This window comes from Eublepharis macularius, chromosome 7 (genome assembly GCF_028583425.1).
Source record: "Eublepharis macularius isolate TG4126 chromosome 7, MPM_Emac_v1.0, whole genome shotgun sequence".
NCBI lineage: Eukaryota > Metazoa > Chordata > Lepidosauria > Squamata > Eublepharidae > Eublepharis > Eublepharis macularius.
The window spans coordinates 76,054,385-76,082,341 of NC_072796.1; the positions used below are offsets into that span (position 1 = coordinate 76,054,385).

Genomic DNA, 27,957 nt, shown 5'->3' on the forward strand with positions numbered 1-27,957 from the left:
AGAATGGGGAAAGCAGCATAAGGACCAATTATATTACTAGAAGTGACTTCACCAAGAAGAAAATTTCCTTTGGATTTTAGCAGGCCACTAAATGGGGGTGGGGGCACTGAACTAGGGGGAAAGTTGAAAAAGGCATTACAATAGTAAAACAAAGAAATGGAAAATATGAAGAACATTTTGTATAATTTCTATTTGCAAGGACAGAAGAGGCAAGAGGTTGGATTGATCTGCCATATACATTTCTCTATTATATAGACGAGGTATTTTCTTAAGAGTTGTATAAGCAAACAACTGAAGCCTAAAAACATTTAATTCATGCTTTTGCCATATAATCAATCTCTCAACACATAAAACTGCATAGTGTTGTCAATATCATCTTAAACTGATGGGGTTTAGAGTTTCTAAAATCTTGGAACTACAGCCTAATACTTCAATCCTAAATTTATCTAATTCACGGTAAAAACACAACTCAGCAGGGTGGATCCAATGTTGTGTTTCCATAGGTACAAGAACTCCCACTGGTGGAGTGTGACTGTCACAGCTCCCATCTGCACCCATAGCACCCTGAAATGGCCCCCAAAACTAGCTCCTAGTAAAGAGGGGACCTTCAGTAGCTAGATTTCAGGCTGTCGTGAGAAAGGGGAACTACAAAAGTTGTACTCCATGGGTTCAGGTCCTTCCACCCTTGGAAACGGATCATCGAATCCATCCAAGTGAGACCTGCGCCCATAAAAAAAATGGAAGATGTGTCTACTATCCTGCTTCTAGTTAGTATTCATCAACTGCTGCCATTTAGTTATTATATATTGTATGTTATATTATGAAAATGTTTTAAAAATGTTTTTACTGTTTTATATTATATATAAATTATATGATGGATTTTAACTTGTTGTAATCTACCCTGAGCCCACTTGCAGGGAGGGTGGAATAAAAATCTAAAGTAAATAAATAAATAAATAAATAAAATATGACCTAAAGTTCCATAGGAACCTGCCTCCTTCTCCAGTGCTGGGGAATGTTTTAAGTAAAGTATCCATAGTAGGGGTGTGCGCTTCAGGTTCCCAGTTCGGAGAAAAAACCAAACCGGGCCCGATTTGTAAAGACTCAGTATTTCCGAATCAGGGCCACTGATGGCCCTGATTCAGAAATACAGAATCAAAGCTTCCCGAAGCAATTTGAATTGCTTCGGGAAGCTTCGGGGCCTTAAAGGGTGCCCAGCCTCTCACACTCCCACCACCACTCCACTTATCTGAGGCAGTCTTCTGGTGCGGGCAGCACTGGTGCCGGCGTTCGCTGCTGCCCTGCCAACTGCCGCTTCGGCCTCTGTGGTGGCGCGGGCAGCAGCGGCGCGCACGCTGGCATTTGCTCCCACCCTGCTTCTGGCCGCCACTTCAGCATCTGTGGTGGCATGGGCAGCGGCAGTGCCGGCGTTCATTGCTGCCCTGCTGGCTGCTGCTTCGGCCTGTGCAGCGGTGGCAGTGGCGTTTGCTGCTGCCTTGCCGGCTGCCGCAGAGGCCGAAGCGGTGGTGCGGGCAGCGCCTGCAGCCTTCCCCACCGCCCTGCTGGCCACGGCGGTGGCAGAAGGCCTGCTCCAGCCTTCAAGGTAAGTGGAGTTGGGGGAAGGAAGGCTCGGGGGGGAGGTGGGAATCTCTCTTTGGTATGCTCCAAATCATTTCGAACCATACCGAAGCGATTTCTGAAAACCTGAACCTGGATCGTTTTCCCTCTTCAGGTAAATCCAAAGTGAGAAAACCGAATCTTTTCCCTGCTGCACACCCCTAATCCGAAGTCCGCAGAAGTCCTACCAGAATGGCACGTTTCTATGGGTGGAAGGACTGGGCTTGTGTATTTATATTAGATATTTAGGCCACAATCCATAGTTAAGCATGATTTAAACCATAGACACCAGTGGACAATATGTTGGCTTTTGTCTGCGAACTAAAACCATTCTCTATTTACACTGAAATAATTCAAGAATATTATAAATTATCTGAGCAACAGTGCTACCTAAGCACAGCTACAACCTTTTAAGCCCATGGTTTTAGAAGGCTGTTTAGGATGCACTGCAAGTTTTCTTCTAGTTTCCATATTATTTGTGGAAAGTAGCAGAATATATATTGAAAATAAGCCCCAATTCAGAAATGCAAGTGTGCAAGCTGATTTTTTAAGTGCTGCTATCTCTATCACACCCTCCTCAGTTTTCACATCATATTACAAAAGGCTGATTAAACTCCCATATTTTAGCAAGAAAGCCTATGATGTAGTACATGAAAATGTGGGCCAGGAAAAAAGGCATCTTATACATGCCAAACCCCATTTACATGTCTAACACAGGACAATTACACAAAAGTTCCTTTCAAGTAACACTTCTGAACCAAGATCAAATTGTTAGTTCAAAAAATCAGAGTATGTTGAGTTACTAACATCTTCTCATAGCTTGATTGAGACTGGCAACAGGCTATGGCTTCACCCATTTCTCTTTTCTTGTTGTGTCAAAAATGAAATTTGAACTAGCAGTTTCCTTAAACACAGGGTCTCCCTTAATCCTCTTTAAAAGGGATTTTTATTTTTGCACAGAGTGAAAATGCACAGAAAGAGTAACATCTGAACACAGCTTGAATTAGAACAGACAGCATTTACAGATGGGATTGTAAATGTAAAGTTTTTTAAAGTTGTTCTGTTTGCAGAAGAGATGAGCATGCCTCCAAACTCCATAAAAATCAATGCCTGCTACAAGCAACATCTTATTTGGAGTAAGTGGTACCTAATAAATCTATATTTAGATTACTGGATCAAATTAACTTGGCATCATTGTACTTAATTTACAAAAACCATGATGGAGCAATTTGAACTAAAACTACATTTAGCATAGATTTAGCATCCTAATTTATCTACCTAGAATTTTGGGCAAATATGTTTCCAAAGTTCCTTTTCACAGTCTCCTTTTTTTTCAGTGTAAACTGAAAAATGAAACAAAGAATGCTGAATCATATCTTTCCAACACTGCTACCAAACTGTTCACTCTATTCATTTTGTAACAGAGTCTGGCCTCCAATCATATATCCACTGAAGAGAGGACAACACCCAATATACTGGGACTGAAGCTATCATACTGAGACACAAATAGACTCAATTTTTGCAATAGGCTTCATAACTATTTTTCAATACAAGTAAAAATACTGATCAAATTGGCAGATTTTTTTTTAAATGACACTTAAAAATATGTGAGTGTGCGTGTGCGTGTATATGTATCATGCTGTTTATGTATATGCTGTTTATGTATGCTGTTTGTGTGTGTATGTATCATGTTGTTTAAGATAAATGTATATGTATGCTGTTTAATAACATTCAGATTATTTCCAGAGAGACAAAGACTGAGAAACATTGGTCCTTTGGTACCTAACATTTTTATTTTTTCCATTATATATGGAATAGTTTTGATTTTATTTTCTATCCTCTTCTCCAGCAACACTGACATGCCAAGCTTTTTAGGAGAGTCAATGCATTTCTTTTAAAATAGAGTTCTTTTTAAATTTACTCAAGTGGCAGACCCATTTTAACCCTCATTTAGCATGGCAAGTTCTGCCCTACAGCATGACCTGGGGTGACGTGGATCAGGAGCAGTGCTCCAGGAATTTCTCCTTTCACTTCAGTTCCCCAGTTGCGTGATATTCAGTTCATGCTGCTCGCAGTCACTCAGCTCATCACCCAATTCTAGATGAGAATCGTTAGAGAAATACAAAGGGGCAGACAAGGAAAAATGGAGGCAAAAATCTTTCTTTTGTGGAAAAGAGAAAGTTCACCAAGGACAAGTTGACTAATTGGAAGACATTACAAGGCAAAGAGAACCCATCTAACCACAGAAACCATCACCTTGCCAAACTTATCAGAAGTGTTTTAACTGAGGGTCATTTTAAGTACAAGAAAGTGCTGAACTGAAATGGAAGAGATGACTTACCCAACTTGAGATGAACAACATTTTAAAGGTCAACAACAAAAAAGAACAGAGAAGGCAACATAGAGAAAATATTTAGTATACTGTTAAATCTGTCTTTGTCTGCTCCTTCCATTTGGATGAGAGATTTTCAGTCTATTCCTTTCGCTCTTGCAGATGTCCAGTCTCTTTCTGCATGAATTAGCTGCATGCTGTGGATGAGTATGTTCTGTCTTTTACTAAATCAGACCACTGGGCTATGTACCCCAGTACTATCTATTTGCAATAGCTATACAAAATCCAGGGTAAAGGTATTTTCCAGTCCTGTTGCCTTTTTTAAATAGAGCTGCTAGTGACTGAAGCTGGATCTTCTTAAGTAAAACATATGTTTTTTTTACTACTGAGCTACAGTCTCTCCCCAAATATTCAAGTATGTAGTTGGGTAACAAAATTCATGCTTCTGGAAGTGTACACATACAGTGCAATATTGTAAAAGGCAAATCTGCGATCCTTGGCTGGGTCCTAAGAACCACGAACGAGTTTGCGGAATAGACCCACGCTTGTCCCTTCTCACTGAAACCTCCTACACTCTTCCCAAAAGCTGTTCCTGAATGGCATGGAACCTTTCAAAATGGCATGGAGAGAAGTACAGGTGGTTCAAGCTGTTGCCTCTAGTAGTAGTACTCAACTCACATTAAGTGGGGGAGGCAACCTCATGTTTCCTTCCCTTCTCACTGCACCATTCTCTCTAGCTACGTTTGTATCCTGCCCTTTTTCCAAAGAGAGGAGCTAAAATACATGGTTCCTCACAACTGGGTGAGGCAGATTATGCTGAGAGATTGTGATTGGTCAAGGTTATCCAGGGTGAGGATTTATTTATTTAAACCATTTTAATGCTGCCTTTCCACCCAAGGTAGAGTCCCCAAGGCAGCAAATCATCAAAAATATTAAAACAAGCTTTTAAAATAAAAATTAAACACAAATTAAAATACAAATGAAAGAAAACACATACACTGCAAGGAGGGTCACTGAGGAAATGCCAGATGAAACAAGTAATTGTTCACTGGCAAAAGACAATGATAGAGGAGGAAAGATGGATCTCCCTGGGGAGGGAATTCCATAATTTATGGCATCATGCCTGAGAAAGTTCTTTCTCGGGCAGCCAACCATCTAGCTTGTGAGGGCATCCAAAGGAGGGTCCCTGAAGATGATCGCAGGGGTTGGGCAGGTTCATATAGGTGTAAACACTCCTTAAAGTAAATTGGTCCCAAGCTGCATATGGCTTTAAAGGTCAATAGCAACATCTTGAATTGGGCAGGGAAGCAAACTGGGAGCCAATGTTGGTGGAACAAGACTAGAGTGATACTGTCTCTACCACCCACTTCAGTCAACATTTTGGCTACGGCATTCTGTACTAACTAGTTTCCATACATTCTTCAAAGACAGTCCCACATACGGTGGATTGATCTGAAACCAGGTCTCCCCACATCTTAGTCCAACACTGTAACCATTACATTACACTGGTTCATTCTTAAGTGATCCATAAGTGAGCGGTTGGGAGGGGAACAGGAAGCAACAATTGTAGTGGTAGACAACCATGTACTCCACTCTGGTTGCGGTTCTCAGAGTCTAACTCTGCAATTTCAAAGGTCTCATTTCATATGCTCCACCCCATTAGGATGATGCCTGAAGATAATGTAAGAACAATGACCATAACCTGAATTCAGTGCCTTAGTGATAACTGAATTAATATCACAAGGGAATAAAAAAAATATTTAAAATGATAAAGTGATAAAAAATGTGGCATTAAAACATATGAAAACACACAAGAATCAATGGTAAAGAATGTGGCAGGTTAATGAGAATGTTTGATTTGACCAAAGGTTAATTGTCAATGGAGAGCCAGTAATTGTATCAGAAATTACTCCAGTGCTGAAAACCTAAAATTTCCAATATAATTTGTTTTCTGAAACTGCCCTGCATTCCTTGTGGTTAGAGTTTCTGGATTGTTTTACAAGGATTTGGGATGTTTTGCTTTACTTATAAAGTAATTTTCCTGCTTTGGGCATCAACCATTTTTCCAGACTGCTTATTAAACACTGGAGGCTCATAACCAACATCACTCTAGTGGTTCACAACTGGGACCATTTGGAGTAGGTCATTTTCTCATCCAGTATTTTCCGCTTCTCTTTAACATTCTAAAATTGTTCAGTCAACTGAATTTATATTCACTCAGTTCAGCCTACAAACACTGCTAAGAAAAATCACCAAGAAAAATCCATCTTTGTTTAGGGCATGCCCACCACTACTGCCCAATGACAAGACAACAAAAAACTAATCTGCATTGTTTTCAAAGTCAACCATAAAGAAAGCTACCAGAAGTTGTGGTGCAAAGTTCTAGCACACTCCCCACAGTTTCTACTCGCTGATTACTGTGCATCATTTTTAAAACAAGAGTTGGACCCTTCCATCTCAGTGTACAAGCACAACTTGCAATCACATTTGTTGGTTTGTTCTTTTAATCAGCATAAAGCAGTAACATTGCAGGATAGAAGCTAGAACAGACAGGTGAAATGAACATACAGAAGGTTCAATATTTTTCAGCTGAACGCAGAAGTTATTCACACTCCAGGACAACTCGAACACAAGCCACTCACTGTACAACTCTGCTCCAGAATAATTTCAGACATGCAAACATTACCTGAGCACTCTGATGCAGGCACAGAATTGTAGGGAAAGGGAAAATTAAGACAGCTTCTGAAGAAGGGACCTGAAAAATCAGAAATAGAACTGTGCAAAGAGACACAAAGTGATAAGTATTGTTTACCTGTCAGTTGACATTGATTAATCTTGTGCTCTGTAATATCACTCAGTGACTCAAACACCTGGAGGCAGCTGTCACAGCTGTGCACAGCTTCTTCCTCTAACTCCTCCCCTTCATCCGGCCTTTTCTTACAGTCTATCAGTTCTCCATCATCTGCCTTGTCTTCAAGTTTACAGTTCAGATCTGAAATAAAATCAAGACTGTGACCCCAGGGCATTTAAAGAACAGATTTTTTTTTTTAAAAAAAGGGACTCAAACTGGATTGATATTGGTGGTAGTGCTTAGGTTACCAAACACGTAGAAAATACTTTTGGCTTGAATTTGCAGCATAAGAACATCACACTACATTTTAATGCTCAGTAAAAGAAGAAGCATCTATCCTTTCTATTCTCAACTATTTTTCTTTTGGAAACTGCAAAAGCAACATTTCCATTTGTCACAATACATTTTGTCAAGTTTAATACAACTATTGGGGGCTTTTCATCACTTGAATATTTTTTTTAAATCCCTCCTACAATTCAGTACAATCTAATAATACAGACAAAATATACCAGCAAGTGAATTCAGGAGACTTGAGTTTACTTTAATGTTTAAAAACAAAACAGAAAAACACAAAACAGATCACCATGAAATTGAAAGCACCGACCTCACTTCACGAACAGTGCAATCCTAAGAATAGTGTCCTGGGAGAAAGCCCCACTAAATAGAATGGAACTCACTTCTGCTTAGGTGTACTGGTTACAATGTCGACCTGGGAATCTTAGAGACGAGGTCACATCCCAGCTCTACCACAGAAGCTTGCTGGGTGATTGTGGGGCAGTCACTACTTTCAGCCTAACCTACCTTACAGGGCTGTTGTGAAAATAAAGTGGAGGAGGAGGAGGATGTAAGTTGCTTTGGGACCCCAATGGAGACAAAGGGTATAATTTAAATAAATAAATATATCTAATTCTGAACATGGCTCCATCTGTGGATATTTAAATCTGCAGATTGGGGCAATGTATAGAGAAATGAGATATTTCTGCAATCTTAGAGAAATCTCCAGGCTTGCAGAAAAGAGCAAAAACTTCTTTAAAAATCAGTTTTAAAAAAGTCACTAATCTGCAAAGCAATGTTTGTGATTGTGCAGGTATAACATAGCTACTGTCACTGACGCAGCTGATGGAGGAAAGCAAACTTGGTGTGTGGAATGGAGGAGCAAACCAACAGCAAATGAAAAGAGGAGGATGTGTGAGAGAGACCTGCAGCTGTCTAAGTATTGGAAATGAAGGGGCAAGCAATGGGGGTGTTTCCAGAACCCTGCAGGCTCAGGGAAACAGAAGGGCTATGTGGGGTCCCAGAGCACAGTGCTTTGCCTAGCAGAATGGTCAACCCAGCAGTGCAGCCCAAATAAGCTGAATGGTGATCTGGCTCAGCTGTCTCTGCTGGCCGGTGTGGAGGCTCTTGAGGCTGTGCTGGCAACCAGCCTGGCACTTCACCTGCTCTGTGTTGTCCCAGCCTGGCAATGCTGCTGCTGTTCTTTGGGGTGAGAGAGGGTCCTGGGGGGCTGTGGGCCCAGGTTTGTGTCCTGCCTAACAGAGTTCTAGTGGTTGTCTCAGGAGCCAGCAGCGGGGACTCACTTGCAGGGCAGCCTCTGGCACTGCTGGAGCATTGTCAGCAGGTGCCTCTACAGCAGCAGGCCCTTCCTGCCCCTGCTGGTCCTCCGGGTTGCCTGGCCCTGGCTCCTCAGGCTCTTCCTCTGAGCCCTCCAGGTCAGAGTCCCTGGGGGTTCTGATGAAAGGGCAGGAAGGCAGTGGCAGCACTACAGACAGTGGGGAAAGGATCAGCCAGCAGTAGTGCAGGTGGGTGGACAAGGTGGTGGGGAAGACAGAAGAGGTAAAGGTGGAGAAGTAAGAGGCAGCAGTGGAGGAACAATGTGAGGAAGGGGAGAGGGGTGGCAGAAAACAGCAGCAGGAGAAAGCATGAACCAGCAATGGGGAGGGGGAGATGACACTGTGAACCTGAACCAAGCAAGCAGAGGCTGTGGTGCTACACATGAGCAAGATAATGGGCAGAAGAGCAAGGCAGTGGGGAAGGCAAGAAGTGATACAGCTGGGTGAGCCCAGAAGAAAAATAATAACAAGTGTGCTTATTTACTGCTCTTCTAGACAAATTAGTGCCCACTCAGAGTGGTAAACAAAGTGTTATTATTATCCCAACAATACAGCTAGAGAACTAGGGGAGAGGAGTGGTTTATCCAAGGCCACATGCTGAGCTCATGACAGTAATGGGATTCAAACCAGCAGAGTACTGAATCACAGCCCAACCACTTTGCTATAGCAAAAGACAGAACGGGGGTGTGGGGGGGGAAGCAAGTGAAGAAGGACAGTGGAGCAAAGTGAGGAAAAGGGGGGTAGCAGTGGAAGTGAGAAGAGGGTATAAAAAGAAAGGAAAAGTGCCCACGGGGGTAGGAGAAGTGAGTGAAGGCTGTCAGAGAGGCAGAAAAGGAAGAGAGAGAGCTTCTAGGAGAGAAGGAAAATCAAGATAAAAGAATGGGATGGGATTCTCCCCACTCCACAAATGTCACAGGTCCCCCTGCTTCAAAATAAATCACCAGTCAATTTCTCACCAACTAGATTCTCCCTTCAAACAAACAATATCAACCCACCCCGTACCTTAAATCTACATTATGAAATCATTTAAATCATGTGTTAATTAACTGAAGCAGTACTAACATGCAGTAGAGAACAAGCCCAACAGTGCAATTCTAAACAGAGTTACATCTTTATAAGCCTACTGAAGACAATCGGCTTAAAATGGTGTAAGTCTGCTTAGGTCTGCAGTGCAAAAGCCTTTATTTCATTATTTAACAGCTTAGCAGGTACAGCAAGGATTCACTAGATAATCTAGTTCTAATTCTTAATATCACTGATGAGCCCAACATCATCAGCAAGTAAACAAATCATCATAAAGTTCTTGCACACAGTAGAAGCTAAACTCAACCCTGCACTATTTCAACTGTGTGTATAACTGTGGTTTCTTATGTTACTTTCCGTGTGTGTGTGTGGCGGGGGGGATTAGCCATATCTCAATAAGCTAAACTATAACATAAATGTATTGTCGAAGGCTTTCACGGCCGGAGAACGATGGTTGTTGGGGGTTTTCCAGGCTGTATTGCCGTGGTCTTGGCATTGTAGTTCCTGACGTTTCGCCAGCAGAACTGGTTTCCAGTTCTGAAAAACACCAGGCTAACAAAACACTCTACACCCGACAATAGCCCTGCAGGGAAGATTAGCACATCAAGCACCAATCCATATGCAAAAGAACCTCCTCAGGATACAGTGAAGCCTCCCGCCATTAGCATTCCACACCCTGGGAAACTTTTACAGGATGACTCAGCTCAACCCCACCCCTCCTGAGTAGATATAAATGACCTGCCAACATCTTTTCCACACTGTGACACTGAGAGATCTCTGTCTTTTGGTGCTACACCTCTGAAGATGCCAGCCACAGCTGCTGGCGAAACGTCAGGAACTACAATGCCAAGACCACGGCAATACAGCCTGGAAAACCTATAACATAAATCAACAGAATTTTGCAGTTGGGTGTCATCTGTATGTCAGTGACAGAAGCTACATACATCCTTGTTTAAACCACCTGATGCTGTCCTGACAGTTCTGAGCCAATGATGTCTTGCTGTAGTCAAGGGCCTACAAGTGAACAAGTTGAAACTGAATCATGACAAGACAGAGGTGATGCTGGTCATTAGGGCTGAGGTCCTGGAGAGTGTGTGCTCTCCATGTCTAATGGGGAACAGCTAAGCCTTACTAGGAGTCTAGGGCTTGGATCCACCAGAGCTTTTCCAATGGCAGAAGGATTTCCACCTGTGGAGCACGATTTTCTTGCCTCTCCCCTCCTGCTCCTCCTGCACCAATATTATTCCTGGGGTACTGCGTCCCCAGAAGCAAGAGAGCATTTTGAGCTCCAGTAGGAGGTGAGAAAATTCCACTAAGCAGGCAAATATCTTTTTGCCCATGGAAGGGCTCAGATGGATCCAACCTTGGGTGATTTACTTGATCCAGCACTGCTGCTGGAGAAACTGGTGAACTCAGCTGTGAAAAACGCCATCTTTGTCTGGGTAGATGTTGGCTCCAGACAAACTGGCTTCATGAATTCATGTCCCAGTAACTTTGTGACTAAATTATTGCAAGGTGTTCTACATGGGACTACCTTTGAAGACAGTTTGAAAACCAGCTTGTGCAAAACAGTGCAACTTGATTATTATCGAGAGCAAGGCAGAATGACCATCTAATACTACTGTTGCAATGAATTCAATGAATTTGTTATAGGGTTGCCAAGTCCAGCACTGGCACCTAGTGTGAGACGGGGTGGGGGTGGGGAACCGGGTGAAACTGTCATACAATGCTGCAATGACACTTATGGCTGAGTACTGGAAATGATGTCACCATGTTATATAACACTTTAGGTTTTCCCTGAAACTCTATGGTGAAAACCATAGCAATCAGGAAAATTCTTAGGGTGATGTGCAGGGTTTTTAGCCACAAGTCATGATATGATGTTTCATGACTCTCTCCTGTTTGAAATGTAAATCCTTTTTAGCCCATAGAACTTAGTGGAACACAAAAGCACTGGCAGAAAAAACGTATTTGCTCCGCTTCCCAAACTTGGGTTAACAAGAGGGCTTGGATCCACCAGAGCTACCAACCTCAGTTAAGTTACATGTGCAAAACAAAGGGATCTGCAAACAGGAAATAACACATATACAATGTTTTTTACCAGTTATAAGGATGTACTTTCTACTAGCATGTCATAGGTCTATCCAACCCAATACTAGCAACATAGACACTGATTATCAACTACAGAAGCTATAATTGGCACAAATAGTTTAAAAATGAATATGGTAAATTTTACAGGAAACACTCATGGTATACAAGTGTGTATACCTGCTAGTATCCAAACTGCACAACGCAGACCTTATCTTGCCCAAAAATGACACATGCTGAATAAAAGGGAAAGGCCTTTTTAGCTTCCTTTAACATATGATCTGGACCCCAAACTTACTCATCAGAACATTTCAAATCTCTGCAGCAACCTCAGCCAAGCAGTTAAAAATACCACTAGGTTATAAGCAGCTGAGGAAAAGAAATAATTGTCTTAACTGTTGCAAACTGACCCCGACATCATTAAACACTTGTTGGAAGGCAGCATGTGCACATTGAATACTATTAGATGTTCAGCTCAAGCTCCCAGTTTCATCTCATAAAACTGACAGCACTCAGGGAAATGTGGGCACTGGGTCTGAATTTTAACATGACTATTTAAATGCTGCACATAAAGTTTACAAACCTGTTTGTTTTAAAATAAGGGTAGAGTCTGACTCTGCTTTAAGTAGCATGCTAGAGGGAAGAAAAGGATGCAACAATGCTCCCTGTTTATTATTCATGAATTCTGGCCCTTAACAAGAATCCAATAATACAACCAACATTCTTACATACACACATGTATGCACGCACACACACACACAGAGTATGGGATATAAAACCTGAAAAACTGCTTATGCCAATGTGTCTTACAAGGCTCTAACTAGATATTAACATTAGAATTATATTTCAATTTATATAATGGGAGCCATTATAAGGAAGAGGGGATAGATGTTCCCACTTATGCATTCACAGATACAATTCTATTGGGACAGGAGTCGGCCAACTTAGTCCCTTCTGCTGCAAGTTCAGAATGTATGCTTTAGCAAAATGCTACGTCGGTTTTTAGGTCAACTCTTAAGGGGAAAACCTGTGAGACCTGGGTTCAGTCTCAGCCTCAGTGTAATGAGTGGTGGCAGCCTCTGCCTCTCTTGATGAATATTATTCCACTACCTTTTTCTTGGAGAGAGACTTTCACTGTAAAATGAAAGCAAAGATATTTGGAAGCTGTTGAGTGGTTTGAGGATGGTAAGAGCCACTGTCTAAATTAAAAAAGGGCAGGATATTAAAATGTTATATGCCAGCTTTGATGAATCATTTGATCAACAGTCACCATAACCATGGCTAGATACATTCAGGCTTGTAGCCGAGCATTTTATGATCGGAGCGTGAGTACACACACTGAGGGGGGAGAGGGACACCACGGTTTCTGGAAACCCATTATCCTAAACCCTGACTCACTGAATCTGAGAATTTCTTGGATGGGGTCCAACAATGTCATGGTTGGCGCCAGGTAATGGCACACTTTATATATAGTTTATATTAATAGTACTTCCTAACACCACTAGGTATCCATCGCATAGTATTCATATACGGTCACTATCACATTCCACGTGCCTGGTGAAACTAAACAGTAAAAATAGTATGGAAAAACAGTATGAAAACTAACTATTTGTTAAACATAAGCTGTAGTGCCAATTACTGCCTCTCATCTCCAATTTATATATGCAGTAGCTCTAGGAATTGCTCAAAACTCTATAGTAAACCACAGAATTTTACCATAGAGTTGCAGTGATTCTGAGAGCTACCATTTTCACTTCTGGGTTGTATCTGGAAGTGATACAGTGATGTCACCAACATCATATGCCCCCCATGTCCCCGCCCTCAACCCTCCTGCTGATTGCCAGGTGGTCAGGTAGGTTTGTAAGAGCTTAGGCTGAGTCCTCATCACTAGGATTCCTTTGTTGACATAAATAACATTATGTTCTGAAGAGATGTTGCAGGGCATAAGGCTGAGGAGCAGAATACTTGGATAGGTGGTGGCAATGAATCAGTGCCTTAATTCCTAAAATAGGAGATTCCTAAATTATATAATTACCTCCAACCTACCTCCAACCAAGTTGTCGCCTTATACCAAGCAAACAGATATGTACGGTCACTATATTGTGCAGATAACCCCACATATAAGCTTTAGTAGTATCAGAATTCAGATTATTCTTGGCACAGATCTGTTTAAGTCCACCTGAAGACCTTGTTTTTCTGAACTGAAATATGATAGAGCTTAAGACAGCCAGGTCTCTATGCCCCCTCAGCCTTTTGATCTTTTATAGTAAAGTACTTCTTTTTCTGTTATGAAAGCTTCTGGAGTTTGCACATGTCTGAATAGTATGTCTCTCCTGTCCTTTAGCTCCAATCCAATTTTTTTTTTTTAATATGGGGAGCAGAGATGAGGACAGGAGCTTGACCATTAGAGTTATCAACACCCTGGAGAAAAAGTGTTTGGTCCCTTTAACAGATACTTAATGAGATGGTATTTACAAACTGATGTCACCTCCATGTCATAAAAAGATTCAGCTGCCCCTATTTCCATACATTAAGCCTCTATTAAATGGACAGGACCGTTTTTTTCCAGGTTGCTGGCAAACCTACTGACGGTGATTATTCATTGGTGAGTAAAAGGGATTCTGTACACACTCAAAGGCATGCACTCCTTTACACAGGAGAGGTACAACAGGGTAGTTTGCAATTAATGCTTAAAATCAAATACCAAGCAGAGTGAAACTGGGTGTTCATTTTTCTGCTCCTTCCCCTCTCCCATGCATACTACTATTGATGCAATTTCCCTACTACAAACAGAGAAGGAAACCCCAAAGCAGTATAAATTTCACTCTAGTATTTTGCCCAATGTTGCCACATTACTGTGAGCATAGAGATGTGAAGCCCCTCCCTCCCAAAAAAACCAGAAAAATTGAGAGGGGGGGTCTTCATTTTTTTCTGAGGAAAAAATGGAAATTTGGGATACTGAAAAAATCTCCAATGAAATATTTTCTTTTTGAGAATGAATGAAATGTTTTTAAAGACAAAGTGGGCATGCTGTGTAGACATATACAGATCTTAAATCCAAGATATATTTCTGCAAGACTAGATAAGGTTGTTTCAATTCCTACAAACCTCAAGTTTTCCGAAGAGCTGCTTGAAGATAAAAATGAAGGCTCAGAATCAGAAATTTCAGAAACTGATTCTTATTAAAATCTTAAGGTGCTGGTACTTTAATTTTTAAATGTGACTAATTTTGTACATAATGTAAATATTATAATGTGTATGCTGATAATAATCATTGAACCGTTTAATGCTTTAATGTTATAAGGTTTAACTACATATCAAAATATGCTATTAGTTTTACTATGTAACTCTTTCTGACCAAATAATATATTTTACTTTACCACAAAGCTTGTTTTCTGTTTAAGTCCTATTTTTCTACTTTTCAGAGAGCAAAAATTAAGATACACTGCCTTGACCGGGATAGCCCAGGCAAACCTTATCTCACCACATCTCAGAAGCTAAGCAGGATCAACTTTGGTTGATAATTGGATGGGACACCTTCAATGAAGACCAGGGTTGCAAATGCAGGCGATGGCAAACCACCTCTGTTAGTCTCTTGCTTTGAAAACCCTACTAGGAGTTGCCATAAGTCAGCTATCACTTCACAGCACTCACTACCACCACACTAGCATTAAAATGACACAAGTGAACAAGAAAGATCAAGGCTGATTCAGCTTCCCCTCCCCTACAACTTCCAGAGAATCTAAACAAAAAGCCTGTTTGAACATTTCCTCTTATATCTCTGTAATGAAAATAGAGGCTTACTTTTAAAAATGAAATCTGGGAATTCGGAGGTGAAGCATACTGTATTTCTGGTCTGTTGCTCTCATAGTTACAAGTATGGATGCATTAGACCTACTCATCTGCCACCTCACGTAAGAACTTTTTAATCCATACAATACCCACATGTTTCTAAGCTCCCCCACCCCCACCCACATAACTAGGGTTGCTAGCTCCAAGTTGGGAAATTCCTGGAGATCTTAGGGGGGGGGGGGTGAAACCTGGAGAAACCTGGAAAAAGTGAGGTTTGGGGAGGGAAAGGACCTTGGCATGGCGTAATTCCATAGAGTCCACCCCCAAAAGTAGCCATTTTCTCCAGGTGAACTGATCTCTGTGGCCTGGAGCCCAATTGTAATTCCAGGAGATCTCCAGCCACTACCTGGAGGCTGGCAACCCTACACATAACCCTGAAAACTAGGTTCTAACTACTATTTTTTTTAAAAAAAATTAAAGCTGAGTTCAGAATGCAAACTGTAATTTTGTGTACACAGAATACACAGTAAACTGTCTAGCTCTTTCCATCACAGTGACAAAGGGGTGAACAGGAATTATCATCCTGAGTTTTTAGTTTCTCACATATATTACCAGTCTGATGTTAAACTGCCATTCGTATCTGCATATGGCCTCATTCTCTGTACCCAATACCTTTGAATATCAACTGCTTCCCATCATATTTTTTTTCAATAACTTCTAGGCCAGTGTCATCAAATCTGAAGTAGTCTAACTCTAAAGGAGTCCAATCATTTAGCAGATTTTTGTCTATGAACAACTATTAACAGGCTCACATAGAAAATCTTTTATCTCCTCAAGTGCCAATCCAGAGATCTGGAGCAGCAACAATCCAATAATAATCTGTGGCAGCAAACAAATGATTGGCAGGAGGGGATATTTGCATGGAGAAAAAGATGAAGGTTCCACAAGTGCAGCAGTTAATACACAGTCTGCTGATCGGTTACCAATAGGATTACGAACCTCAAGGTGGGTGGTGTTCTCCTGGAATTACAGTTCAGCTCCAGCCTACAGAGATTGGTTCCCCAGCCGTAAATGGCAGTTTCAGAGGGCAGACCTCATGGCATCATATCCATTAAAAGCTTCCTTCTGTCCTCAAACTTACTCTCAAATCTCCAGGAATTTCACAAGCTAGAGTTGACAACCCTGACTGCTGAATGCAGGAAAGACCTGCTTGCCACTAGGATCTCTAGATCTAACAGACCTTCCCTCGCCCCATGTAGGCAGCTGCCATTTCTTTGCAGGGACAGCATGAGCAAACTGCACACAGAAGCCAGTATCTGTGAGGGTGGGGAATATGCCCTTGCTGGATTGGTTCTCCAACACATGGACAGATACAGCCTTGGAGTCTAAACTCACAACATAAAGACATGCTCACAACTCAACAGGCCATTTGGAAATCGCTGCTCTATACAGCACAACCCAATGCATCGACAAGTGTGTACGTCAGCACCCACCTGTGAGATTCTCTACATAAGATTACCTAATGCAAAAAAAAAAAAAGCTTGATTTGGCTTGGAAATATATTCTTCCAGCTATTAATATAGTACATAAATGAACTGCTGTTTTCTGTTCCTTATTATGTTAAACATTATTTATAAATGGAAATTTAAGTAGTATATTTTTCCCATTACTATGTGTCCTGGCAGGTGGCTTTCTCCTCTTCCTTCTCATAAGGGATGTTATTGCTGTAACTTGGTCTAATAAAACTGCAACACTGGAGGAAAATGAAAAATTGCAAAGGCTTAAAAGAGTTAGTAGCAATAAACCCATGGACTTCAATTAATTTCCAGTAAGAGATTGGTTTAAGTCCAACCAGCAGAAATTCTATTCTATCCATGTAAAAATTAGGTTTCACCACATTTACTTTTTATAACGTATATAAAAGTCAAGTTAAAAAAGTAATGAATATCTAAAAGCCATCTCAGCAGACTGGCAAAGACTATCAGTATGCTTGAAACTCATCTTGCATATTTCTCTCCACGCAACAAGGATCCATTGCTGATCAAGAGCCTAAAATGTCAAGCTACCAGGAAAAAAGCCCAGTTTCCAGTCCATTTGACTGTGTTTTAATGGACCTCCTTCCAAGCCACTTCTGCATGGAAAAGTGCTGGCAAAAGAAAGGAAAACTAAGAGATCATGTGGTTATAATTATTACCAGGAAAGGAATATTTCTGCAGTTCAGCGGTGAAGTAAAACTCTGTCGCTGTCTGCTCCCAATAGTGTCCATCGCAAAACAACTGCCTCATTAAATCTCTGCAGTAAGATTAATATGCCGTAGCTGCACTACATTTATAACTTGGTACTCCATAAAAAGCACACTTAATGGTAAGAGCCAGAGCTCTGATACAAAAGTATTTTTAGAAAATGTTTGAGTAGCATGTATGGAGCTTCTCACACAATTTCATTTTGAAACCGACAAGAGTTTTCTTTATCAACATGAAGGTTTTAGAAAATGCCCGCAAGCCAATATATGAATAACCAACAAATAAATCATCTATCAATAAATATACCTTTAAAACTTTTCAGACACTCAATATCCCACTTGGTGCGAGGTAGGGTTGCCCATTCTGGTTTGGGATTCCTGGAGATTTGGAGGCAGTGCTTGGAGTGGGTGGAGTTTGGGGGGGTCCACCAGCGGTCAGGTGGCATTTTATCCAGGTCAGTTTGGCTAGGGATCCTGATGGTGTTTTGCCATCTTCTGAACATGGAGTAAGGGTCACTGGGTGTGTGCGGGGGGGGGGGGGGGAGGGGGAGATATTTGTGAATTTCCTGCACTGTGCAGGGAGTTGGTCTAGATGACTCTAGAGGTACCTTCCAACCCTATGATTCTATGATTCATACAGTCTGCTTTCGGAAGCTGCCATTTCTTCCAGGGGAACTGATCTCTGTTGTCTGAAAATGCTGTAATTCCTGGAAAACTCCAAACCCCACCTAGAGGATAACAACCGTATGCAATGCTAAGGGTGATTTGCCACTGTAAACCTACATCTTTTACACAGCAATCTGAGGCAAAGTTACACTCTTCTAACTCCAACTCCTAACTCTGGTTAGGACTGCACTATTAGCATTCAACATGCAGGGTTTTTGTTTTTAAACTTTTGAATACAGTATATATGCTGGAGGGACACAGTTGCTTTAAGTTCAAGTTGCAGTCTCTAGAAATGTAGTCATTGAATCGGAATATTCCAGTAGATGAACACTGGGTCTGCAGCAGTTGTCATTTCTCTCCTTTCCAGCGCCAATTTGCTTTTCCCTTTCATGGTTTGCTTTAACCATAGTGTGCATATGCACAGATCATGGCTAGTGCTCCTAATCAGCAATATAGACATTTATGAAGGCAAACCTGGTTAGTCCCAATTTAACTTTTAACACTATATATGCAGCACATTCCTGATACCCTAATGATGGCTTGGATATCAGAAATTTTAGATGGGTACCAGACCTCATCACAAAGGCATAGTACTACTATGCATTTAAGTAATTTTAGTTGTTGTGTCTGCTTTGAAGAGCAGTTTAATGAGTAACATGGCATGATACTTAATAAACTAAATATTAGATACACAGTATGGGTTGCTGATCTTCAGTATTTGCAACTGAAAAATACAGTATCTAGGATATTCTCTGGAGAAGGAGCAGAGATAAAGGATTATCTCAGATAAGAGAACAGTGTATTTCTAACAGCACAAAAATTCTAGTAGCTGAAGAAGACAGCTTTTCAGTCTGGCATCTTAACGAAGACTATAGCCTTTAGTTAGATTATATATACCTATGGCACATGAAGCTGCCTTGATCCTCTTAAGCAGAGATGCCAGGGAGGGAACCTGGAACCTTCTGCATGCCAAGCGGATGCTCTACCACTAAACCACTGCCTCTCATCTAATCCACAAATACATGTTTAGGATAAGGTTCACTGGCTGCTGTGCCTGTATAACTTGACAAAACAGAATATTATGCAAGTATACCAATGCAGATATACACACCTAAAGATTAAAAGACAAAAGGTGTAATAAGAACATGGGCAGTGAATCCATCTTGATAACTGGTAAAGCAGCAAAAAAGGAGGACAATACCACTTTTTCCATCTAATAAAGATATTCAAGGAATTTCATTTCTTCCCATTTCTATACCAATTAAGAACTAACTCAACATATGATTCCATATCTTGATTTTGTTATTTAAGAACAGCTAGTCTTACTGAGCTACCCAAACAAATAGGGCATACAAAGAGAAAACATAAAAGACTCAAAGACTCAAAAATTCTCAAATACTAATGAGAAGATGAATCTAGTTCAAAGGCAACAAAAATATTTTTTTGTAATTAAGCCACCTCATGTAGTAACTTTATATGATCATTCATCACTTTACAGAGTGAATGTTCTAACTTAAGGCTATACATTAGTTGTGTAAAATTTCTGGCTTATCTAAGGAAAGTACAATAAATAAAATAAAAAATTCACTTTAGGGCTTATGTCCTCCTCTGATGGTCCATAAGCAAATATCAATAAAGTATATAGCGTAATGATTTTGTTGACCAGATTTCTTAATTAAATATTATTTTGCCCAACAAGTCATCCAAAAAATGAAAAAACTGAATCATTCCTTAAACTCTATTTTTTTAAGCAGAAGCAAATAAAAGGAGCCATTGTAACAAGCAACATGCTATTAACCCCCTTATAGCTGATTCATTCTAATGAACAGGTCAGATTTACAACCTAAAATCTAGCTAGTTGAACTGAGGATTTAGCTATAAAACTCCCAGTGATTTAAATTTAGGGCTCGGTGTCTGCTAGCAAATTCAATGGATTAAGAATTGAATTACACGTTAATTTATTAAAGCTAACAGCCTGTTGAGACACTGGCCACAATCCAGAGGTGTGCATGTGCCACATACACGTGGATGGTTCTTTTTTCAGCTCATCATTGTTCCAAACTCCCACACAGGTTTCAAGGGTCCACAATGTTAAATAGTAGTTTGATATCATAGGTTTGAGGGGAGAGTTGGAATGTAAATGGTCCAATATAACAAGGCACACAGACTTGATTCATAGGTAGAATAGTAGTTTCATAATAAGTAAGACTTTTTAAAAGCTATGATCAGTATAGTGGGGGATTCTTGTTTGCAAATAAGGTTCTTGAACATTAAAAGGTACATATGAATTCATTCTTCTATCAAACTGAAATTCTAATAACTTTTTAGTTGAGAAGTATAGTGGAGGGCAGAAACTGAAAAGTTTATCTTTGCTTCAAATTGTTAAAAGCAGGTGTTAAAGCAAAATTCAGTAAACTGACAGCAAACCAAAGTATGTCTCGTATTGTTCTAAGCTAGCCAACCAAACTCTAGGGAAGGAACTCCACATTACCTGTCTGTCCAGCTGCCTGTCCCACACCTCCCCGCTGGTCCTCAGATTCATTTTCTTCTACTGTCAGGGAATAATTTAAAGAAAAGTAACAACAATATGTTAGGTAAGTACCTGAACGTATTTCACAAAATCATTTCACTACCATTTCTTTATAAGGTTCCAACATGGTATAGAGATATTCAAAGGAAGAAAGACCTTAAACATTATCACAGGGCAACAGTTTTTTGTTCCTATAAGGCTGGTGGCTCTATGGACAACTAAAATCTTTTTCTGAATGTTAAGGCCCTGCAATTGTCCCGAATGGTAGCCATTTTCAATTACATTCTTACTTGATAGGTTTATCACCACCATTAGAGCCACAATAAGTGTCAAGGGTATGGGAAATCATCTACCTGAAATGTTATTATAATAATAATTTTAAAAATCCAATTTTTTTTTACAATTATTAAAAAATCCAACAGGTGGGTTTTTTAATATAAATGTCTATCCAGTTGCCAGTTCTCTTATATCTGCAGAGCTGTCACTCCAACAGCATGTCCATCTTGCTTCCAGGGGTGGGGGTCAGTTGCACTGCAGCTATTTGTGTGATTTGTGTTTGGCTCTAGCATCAGAGAAAGACATCAGAGCAACTTGGAGGGTTTCACACACTAATTATTTATTATTTATTTAAAATATTTATTAGCTGTCTTTCCTCCAAAGGTGCACAAGGTGACTTACAATGCAAAATATATAAAAAACCAGCAGTTAAAAGCAGGATTAAAACACATTAAAAAGCTGTCCTAAATAAGAAGTCTTCAGCTGCCTCTTGAAGCTAGAGTGTGAGGGGAGCCATGTGCCACAGTTGTGGGACTGCCATCCAAAGACTGTCTCCTGTTTGTATACCCACCAACCGAGCCTCTTTGGTTGATGGGACAGTCATGAGGATCTCTGCCTGTGATCTTATCTCCTGCACACTACAACAGAACCAAGAGGCAGAATTGTTTAAGCTCTTTTTTAAAAAAAAGTTCTTCCAATAAACACTAGGCATTCTACCTACAGGTATTGTAGAGACAGAGTGCACATCACCTCCCATTCCAAAGGTGTGTGTGTGGGCGGGGGGGGGGGGTGTTTATTCAGCACCCACTAGGCAGCAATAAGAAGTGAAGATGGATGTGAAAACTCCTCCTCAGCAAAAAATACCTATGTCTTGTCAGATGTTTAAGATAAATTAGATACACAACAGATATTTTGAAAAGATATGAACTACATGCAGACAATGTATGTTATGCTTTATAATCTAGAATAACTTTCATCTTTAATATGCATTGTTTGAAGTAGCGGCCATAAAATAGAAAATCTAATGGGAAAAGAGTTGATAGAACATAGACTCTGAAAGTTTCTCTTATTGGATTCAAGCGTCCATGAATCTTATTTTAGCTAGGGGCACAGAAAGCTCACCCACCTTAGCAAGTCTGCAGTGCCCTTTTGGCCAAAGCAGGGTTTGCTCAGATAGACTTGCATTGCCATTTGTTACCACAGATTTGTGAAACTACAGGAAAGTTGGGCTGCTACTAGCTCTCTGTCCCTATCTCTATCTACTGCACTCCTTTCAGCAACTTCATTTTGAGGAATGATAAAATTATGGCTAAAAATATTGGGGGGGGGGGGGAGAGCATCTTTTGTAGAATTTGTGGCTATCTCTGTGCCAGGCAGATTTCTAGATTTCTTCAGCAATGCTTCTTCTCAATTCATGCCCATCAAAAGATGTCAGATGGGCCTGGGCAGACCCTAAACAAGACTTAATTGCCTGGGACATTGCTCCTAACTACAGCTTCTGAGGCCAGGGTTCATCATCCAAGGGGTTTTTGGAGTGCAGAAGGGAAATAAAAACATTACAACTTTAAAAACATGCAAGATATCTCACCATGTTTCAAAAATTAAATTTTAATACCATAAATAACTTCTAATTTCAAGGGTTTAAAGAACTGTAAATCACCATTTGAAAGACTGTTATGAAATAATTCACATTAATGATCTGTTAGACAATGATTAGGCTTAGCCAAGAAATCTGCTCAGTGTATTTGAAAGACATAATCCCATGAGATTGGGTGACGGATATGAAAATGAGTTGCATTTGCTCTAGATCTACTCCCAACTTCAGAATCATCTGACAAGTTTTAAATTTGATAAGTGTTGGATCGAGGATGTCACAATTTTAATAATAAAATTTTGATGTCAGTATCACTGTTATAACAGATGCAATAAAAGCAATTTGACCTTTCACATTTGGCCTCTGGAATCCTCAACAACAGAGCAAAATAGGTAGGGTTGCCAGCCTCCAGGTAGTGGCTGGAGATCTCCTGGAATTACAACTGGGCTCCAGACCACAGAGATCAGTTCACCTGGAGAAAATGGCTACTTTTGGGGGTGGACTCTATGGAATTATGCCATGCCAAGGTCCTTTCCCTCCCCAAACCCAACTTTCTCCTGGTTTCTCCACGTTTCACAGCCCAGATCTCCAGGAATTTCCCAACTTGGAGCTGGCAACCCTACTAATGGGCTGTACAAAATTTGTTTGTCCACTTACTTCATATTAGAGGGCCTCCTTTAAAGATGATTTTAATCACCTCAAAACTAATAAGGCAGTTCTACATAAATCCTGGAAGTAGAAAACTCACAGGAAAAGAAGGACATGGAACTACATGAACCACTACCATAGTTTTAAGTTTCAAAAGGTAAAACTCCAAAGTTTGCAGGAAATAGTCGGAGTACACTAGTGTTGCTCTTAGCATTCCTCAAATACACCTGCCAACCCACCAGTGACAAGAATGTTTTGTCACACTGGTGACTATGAAGCTGTTGCCTCTGAATCCACTGCTGATTCAGCAAGTCTGTAGACTGATTAACGGGCAACAGCCTGAGAGTCCAGCAAGACCAGACAGCAGTAGGAAAAACTGTAGCCTCACCCACCACTTGATCTCCTTTATTGATTTCTAACTCAGGCAGGCTGCCCCCACCCTCACTCCGACCCAGTAGTAAAGTGGGAAGAAGTAAGAGCAGGAGTAGCTAGTGAAGGAGATGGCCATGCAGGTGGAGATGAGAAGGAAGGAAAATGGAAACGGTCTTTGCAAAGGTGCATAAGGGAAATGTTGTCGAGATCCTCTTAACCCCTTATCTTTAATACAGTAAGAAATCCTTATTACAATAAGAAAGACCCCAGAACCACCACAACCTCACAATCACATGAAAGGTTTCTGTGTATCTCTCTCCCCCCCGCCCCCGCCTCACAATCCCTGGACTTTCTGCACATTCTTTATAGAAGGCAGGGGGTCATGTCCTAAGATTTGATGTTCTCACCCCCACACCATTTTCACCTTTCTGTTGTCATGTTTCCCCAGTTTGCCTCCCATTTGCCTATTTTTTATTATTAAAAAGGAAGAAAATTCACTGTTTTCTTCCCATCTAACTTACTAAGTCATCTCTTCAGTGAGAGTCAAGCTGATTACAGAAGTATTGCAAGAAATGCAGGCCAATATCAAAATAATGTGACTTGAGACTTAATACAGGAAAGAATGGGTGAATACTAAGCTGAGAAGTACATAATGAGATGGTGCACTTACACTTTAAACCATCCTTTATGGAGGACAAAGGCAGTGATTTATCGTATTTATGCTATTACAAACTATAATAAAATAAAAGCTTTGGATAATTGAAAAAAGTCTATTTTCTTCTGAACTAGGCAGGTTAATAAATTTTAAAAAGATACCTACTGCCCTGAATGACTGAGGTTCTTTTCAGCTTGTTAAACAAAGCAAGAAAAGCCACATATCCCAAAATAAACTATAAAAATAGATTGCTATTGATTTAGTACCCCTCCTAAAATGGTTTCCTTAAGGAACATGAAACAAAATAACAACAATGGCTACCAGGAGTAGAAGGGGAGAAAAGGGTTTGACCAGATACAATTGTCCACATTATTTTGTTCACATTTTGCATTTCCTACAGTTCAATAAATAGTTATTTTATAAACCCTCCTATGAATAGAGATTAGAAGTTCTTTGGTCTTTTCACCCAACCTTACACAAATCTTTTCCCACTAGAATGACAACTTTGCAGAAAAAATTCATTCAATCTGCATGTTTGAGTAGTATCAGCAGACAAGTAATAGAGACACTAGACATATCAGCATAATCAATACACAATTTACAGAGCTACCCAGACAGAACAGAAGTGATATGTGTATGCCATTATTTTAGCATCTACAAATTACTGTAATTTCTGCAAGTATATATGCATTTCCCCTGCCCTGTATGGGCACATAAAGCTAACAGGAGACACAGACTATCCCTCCTACTCTGAAAAGGAAAGACATGTTGAGGAAAGAAATACTCAAGAATCAGAACAGGAAATACATGCTCATTTTCACGGCCTTCATGAAGTTCAATGGGAGATGAACACATTTTGCTAGATCATGCCTTTTAAATCTTGTTTTAAAAGATTTCTGGATGCAGGCAAAACCGCAACTGATTTAAATCAGTGCTTAAGTGGAGCTTAATTTGCAGAACCAAGCACCCAAGGGCAACAGATTGCATAATAGTTCCATTCTGGGCCAATGTAATGCAATGCTGCTGCTTCCTTAGTTGTTGACAAGAGTTCAGGAGAGGATCTCATGATATCTTTCCAGATCACTGCCCCTCTGGTGCAAATCACTATCAATAAACCTTATCCATAGTTAATGACTGGTTAGTTAGGCATAAGCCATAACCAGGGTTCATTCCGTAGAAAAAGAGCTGGAGGAACTTATTAGCATAACTCATTAGCATAACTCATTAGCATATGCCACACCTCTTGCCATCACCGGAAGTGTGTCATTAGTATAACTGATCTGCATATGCCACACACCCTGACATCACCTATTCTGGCTGTTTTGGACCCAATCCTGGCCATTCAGGGCTGAAATTGGACCCAAAATGGCAAAAAGGGGGCTGAAAAGGGGCCCAAAATGGTCAGGAATGGGCCACTGATGAGCGGGAGAGTGATCCACCGTCTGTCAGAGGCCCGATTCATGCCGTTTCAACCCCAATCCAGGCTGAAACAGGCCCAAAATGGCTGAGTCAGGTGGGTGGGGCCACCTGACATGTGACCTCTTTGGGGGACTGCTGGAACTGCGTTCCTGTGCGTTCCCCCTCAAAATGAGCCCTGGCCGTAACTAAAATGTAGTAGGGTACTGAAAATAGCTTCAAATCTTGGTAAACAATGTACCCCATTGGCATTAAAATCCTTTGAAAATTAATATTCAGGACTGTAACCTGTATTCTGACAAACTTGGCTTTACAGGGTCATAAAGAAAGGGTGGTTGTGAAGTGGACTGCTCTTTCATACCCCAATGACTGCTTTTAAAGTCATCAAGGTACTGTATCTCATTCCACAGTAATCAACTGATACAGGGGGTGGTGACATTAGATTAATATGAATAGGTCTTCTTTCAAGGACATAACAGTCTTAAAAAATATAATTTAATACGATGTTACAGAATGATGCTGCTTCAGAGCATTATCAATGACTGAAGCAAGAAGAACAAGGCAGGAGAAGGAGAAGGCAAAAGCTATTTTGGCAAGTTTATTTTCTGTTAAAATCTGCACGTGCTATGTTTGCATGCAATACTAAATGTGCATTTTGCATCTCAGTAAAACTTATTTTAAAAATGGTTAACATCAGTGCAGATATAAAACTTAACTACAATTAAGGCTGATAGGACATTCACACAGGATTGGATAATCAAACCAGATGAGAACCCCAATGAGCCAGTGTGGCGTAATAATTAAGAGTGTCAGACAAAGATGTGAGAGAACCAGATTCAAATCCCCACTCTGCCATGGAAGCTTGCTAGGTGACGCTGGACCAGCCACACACGCTCAGTCTTACCTATCTCACAGGGTTGTAGTGAAGATAAAATAGAGGAGAAAAATGTAAGCCACTTTGGATCCCCATGAGGAAGGAAGGCAGGGTATAAATGAAGTAAATACATTAATGAACAAAACCAGTTTTATTTCAGTGAAACATAAGTGAACTCAAATTGAAAACATCCCAGTTGCTCTGAATCTGAATTAAACCCTTAAACACAAGAAGTGGCAACCTGTTCAAAACAAGAGGTTCAGTAGCAAGAAGCTCAAATAATTCTTTTAAGGGATGGTGAGAGCTCCTCTCTTCTCCAGCTACATTTGGAGAAACTATAGGCTTTTCAATTGGGTAGAAACTGCATGTATCCAACAAATTATACACCATTTTACAACAAACCACCACTTTGAATTTGAAGCAGCCACCTGATACTGACACTTCTTGACTATTCTTGTACATCTCAATCTATGAGATATAAAAAGAAAGGAAGACTATGAGAAGGAGGCTTCATTTGAAAGGTGTTGTTTAATGGAGTTTAGCTGTGGGGGGAGGGGAACAGGGGGAATGATACCACAGCAACAGCACAATGTCACTTACAGTGAATACTTGTGACATCATTGGCATGCTACTCTACAACATCATGTTAGCCACAGCAGCAGCAGCAGCAGCATCACATCATTTCCTGGTAGGAAAGGGAATGTGGTCTGACCAGTTAACCATGGTTAAACGATATGCTGCTGTTAGATCTATATAGACTTTCCAACCTTCACGTCAGTCCTGGAGTTCTTCCACAACTACAACTGATCTCCAGATCACAGAGATTATCTCCCCTAGAGGAGATGATAGCTTTGCAGGGCAGACTCTACAGCATCACTTCTCCACTAAACTCCCTCCACTCTACCCACTCTACCCTCTCCTGGCACAGCCTCCAAATCTCCCAGAATTTCCGAAGTTACAGCCTACATCTAAATAGTATTTTAACATCACAAACAGTTTAATCTCTAAAAACTGAGGGCAATGTTCATCAGTGTCTGGAGGCCATACCTGAAAAACCTGCCTCTAATCTCAGACATGTGAGGAGTGACCATGGTAGCTCTATGGAAAGCATAATGCATTCTGCACAAGTTCAGAGACCTTTCTATTATTATTATTATTATTATTATTATTATTATTATTATTATTTTCAAATGTCCCTTTCATTAAATAAGTCCTGGCAATGGCTTTATTCTCAAAATGATAATGATTTGTTTCATAAGGAGACAGCAATTTTGCAAAGGCCCAGCTCCCTGTTCTCTTAAGAGCTCACAATTTTAAAGGGGGGGGGGGGACCTAAAGCATAAGTAGAAACCTCCAGATGGCCAAGCAGCT

At 40.5% G+C, this 27,957-nt stretch overlaps 1 protein-coding gene across 5 annotated transcripts in view; it reads right to left on the reverse strand.

Annotated features, from left to right (window-relative positions):
* ZNF521 (zinc finger protein 521) overlaps positions 1–27,957 on the reverse strand; it is a 396,855-nt gene that overhangs the window by 351,431 nt on the left and 17,467 nt on the right. For all 5 annotated transcript variants that reach the window (XM_054985825.1, XM_054985823.1, XM_054985821.1 and 2 more), the window contains 2 exons: positions 20,713–20,772; positions 6,762–6,941 (listed from right to left, as the gene is read on the reverse strand). Coding sequence is in view for 3 of the 5 variants with exons in the window: in XM_054985821.1 (XP_054841796.1) it covers positions 6,762–6,941; positions 20,713–20,772 (240 nt within the window). In the remaining 2 variants the exon portion in view is untranslated. The remainder of the gene's footprint in view (positions 1–6,761; positions 6,942–20,712; positions 20,773–27,957) is intronic.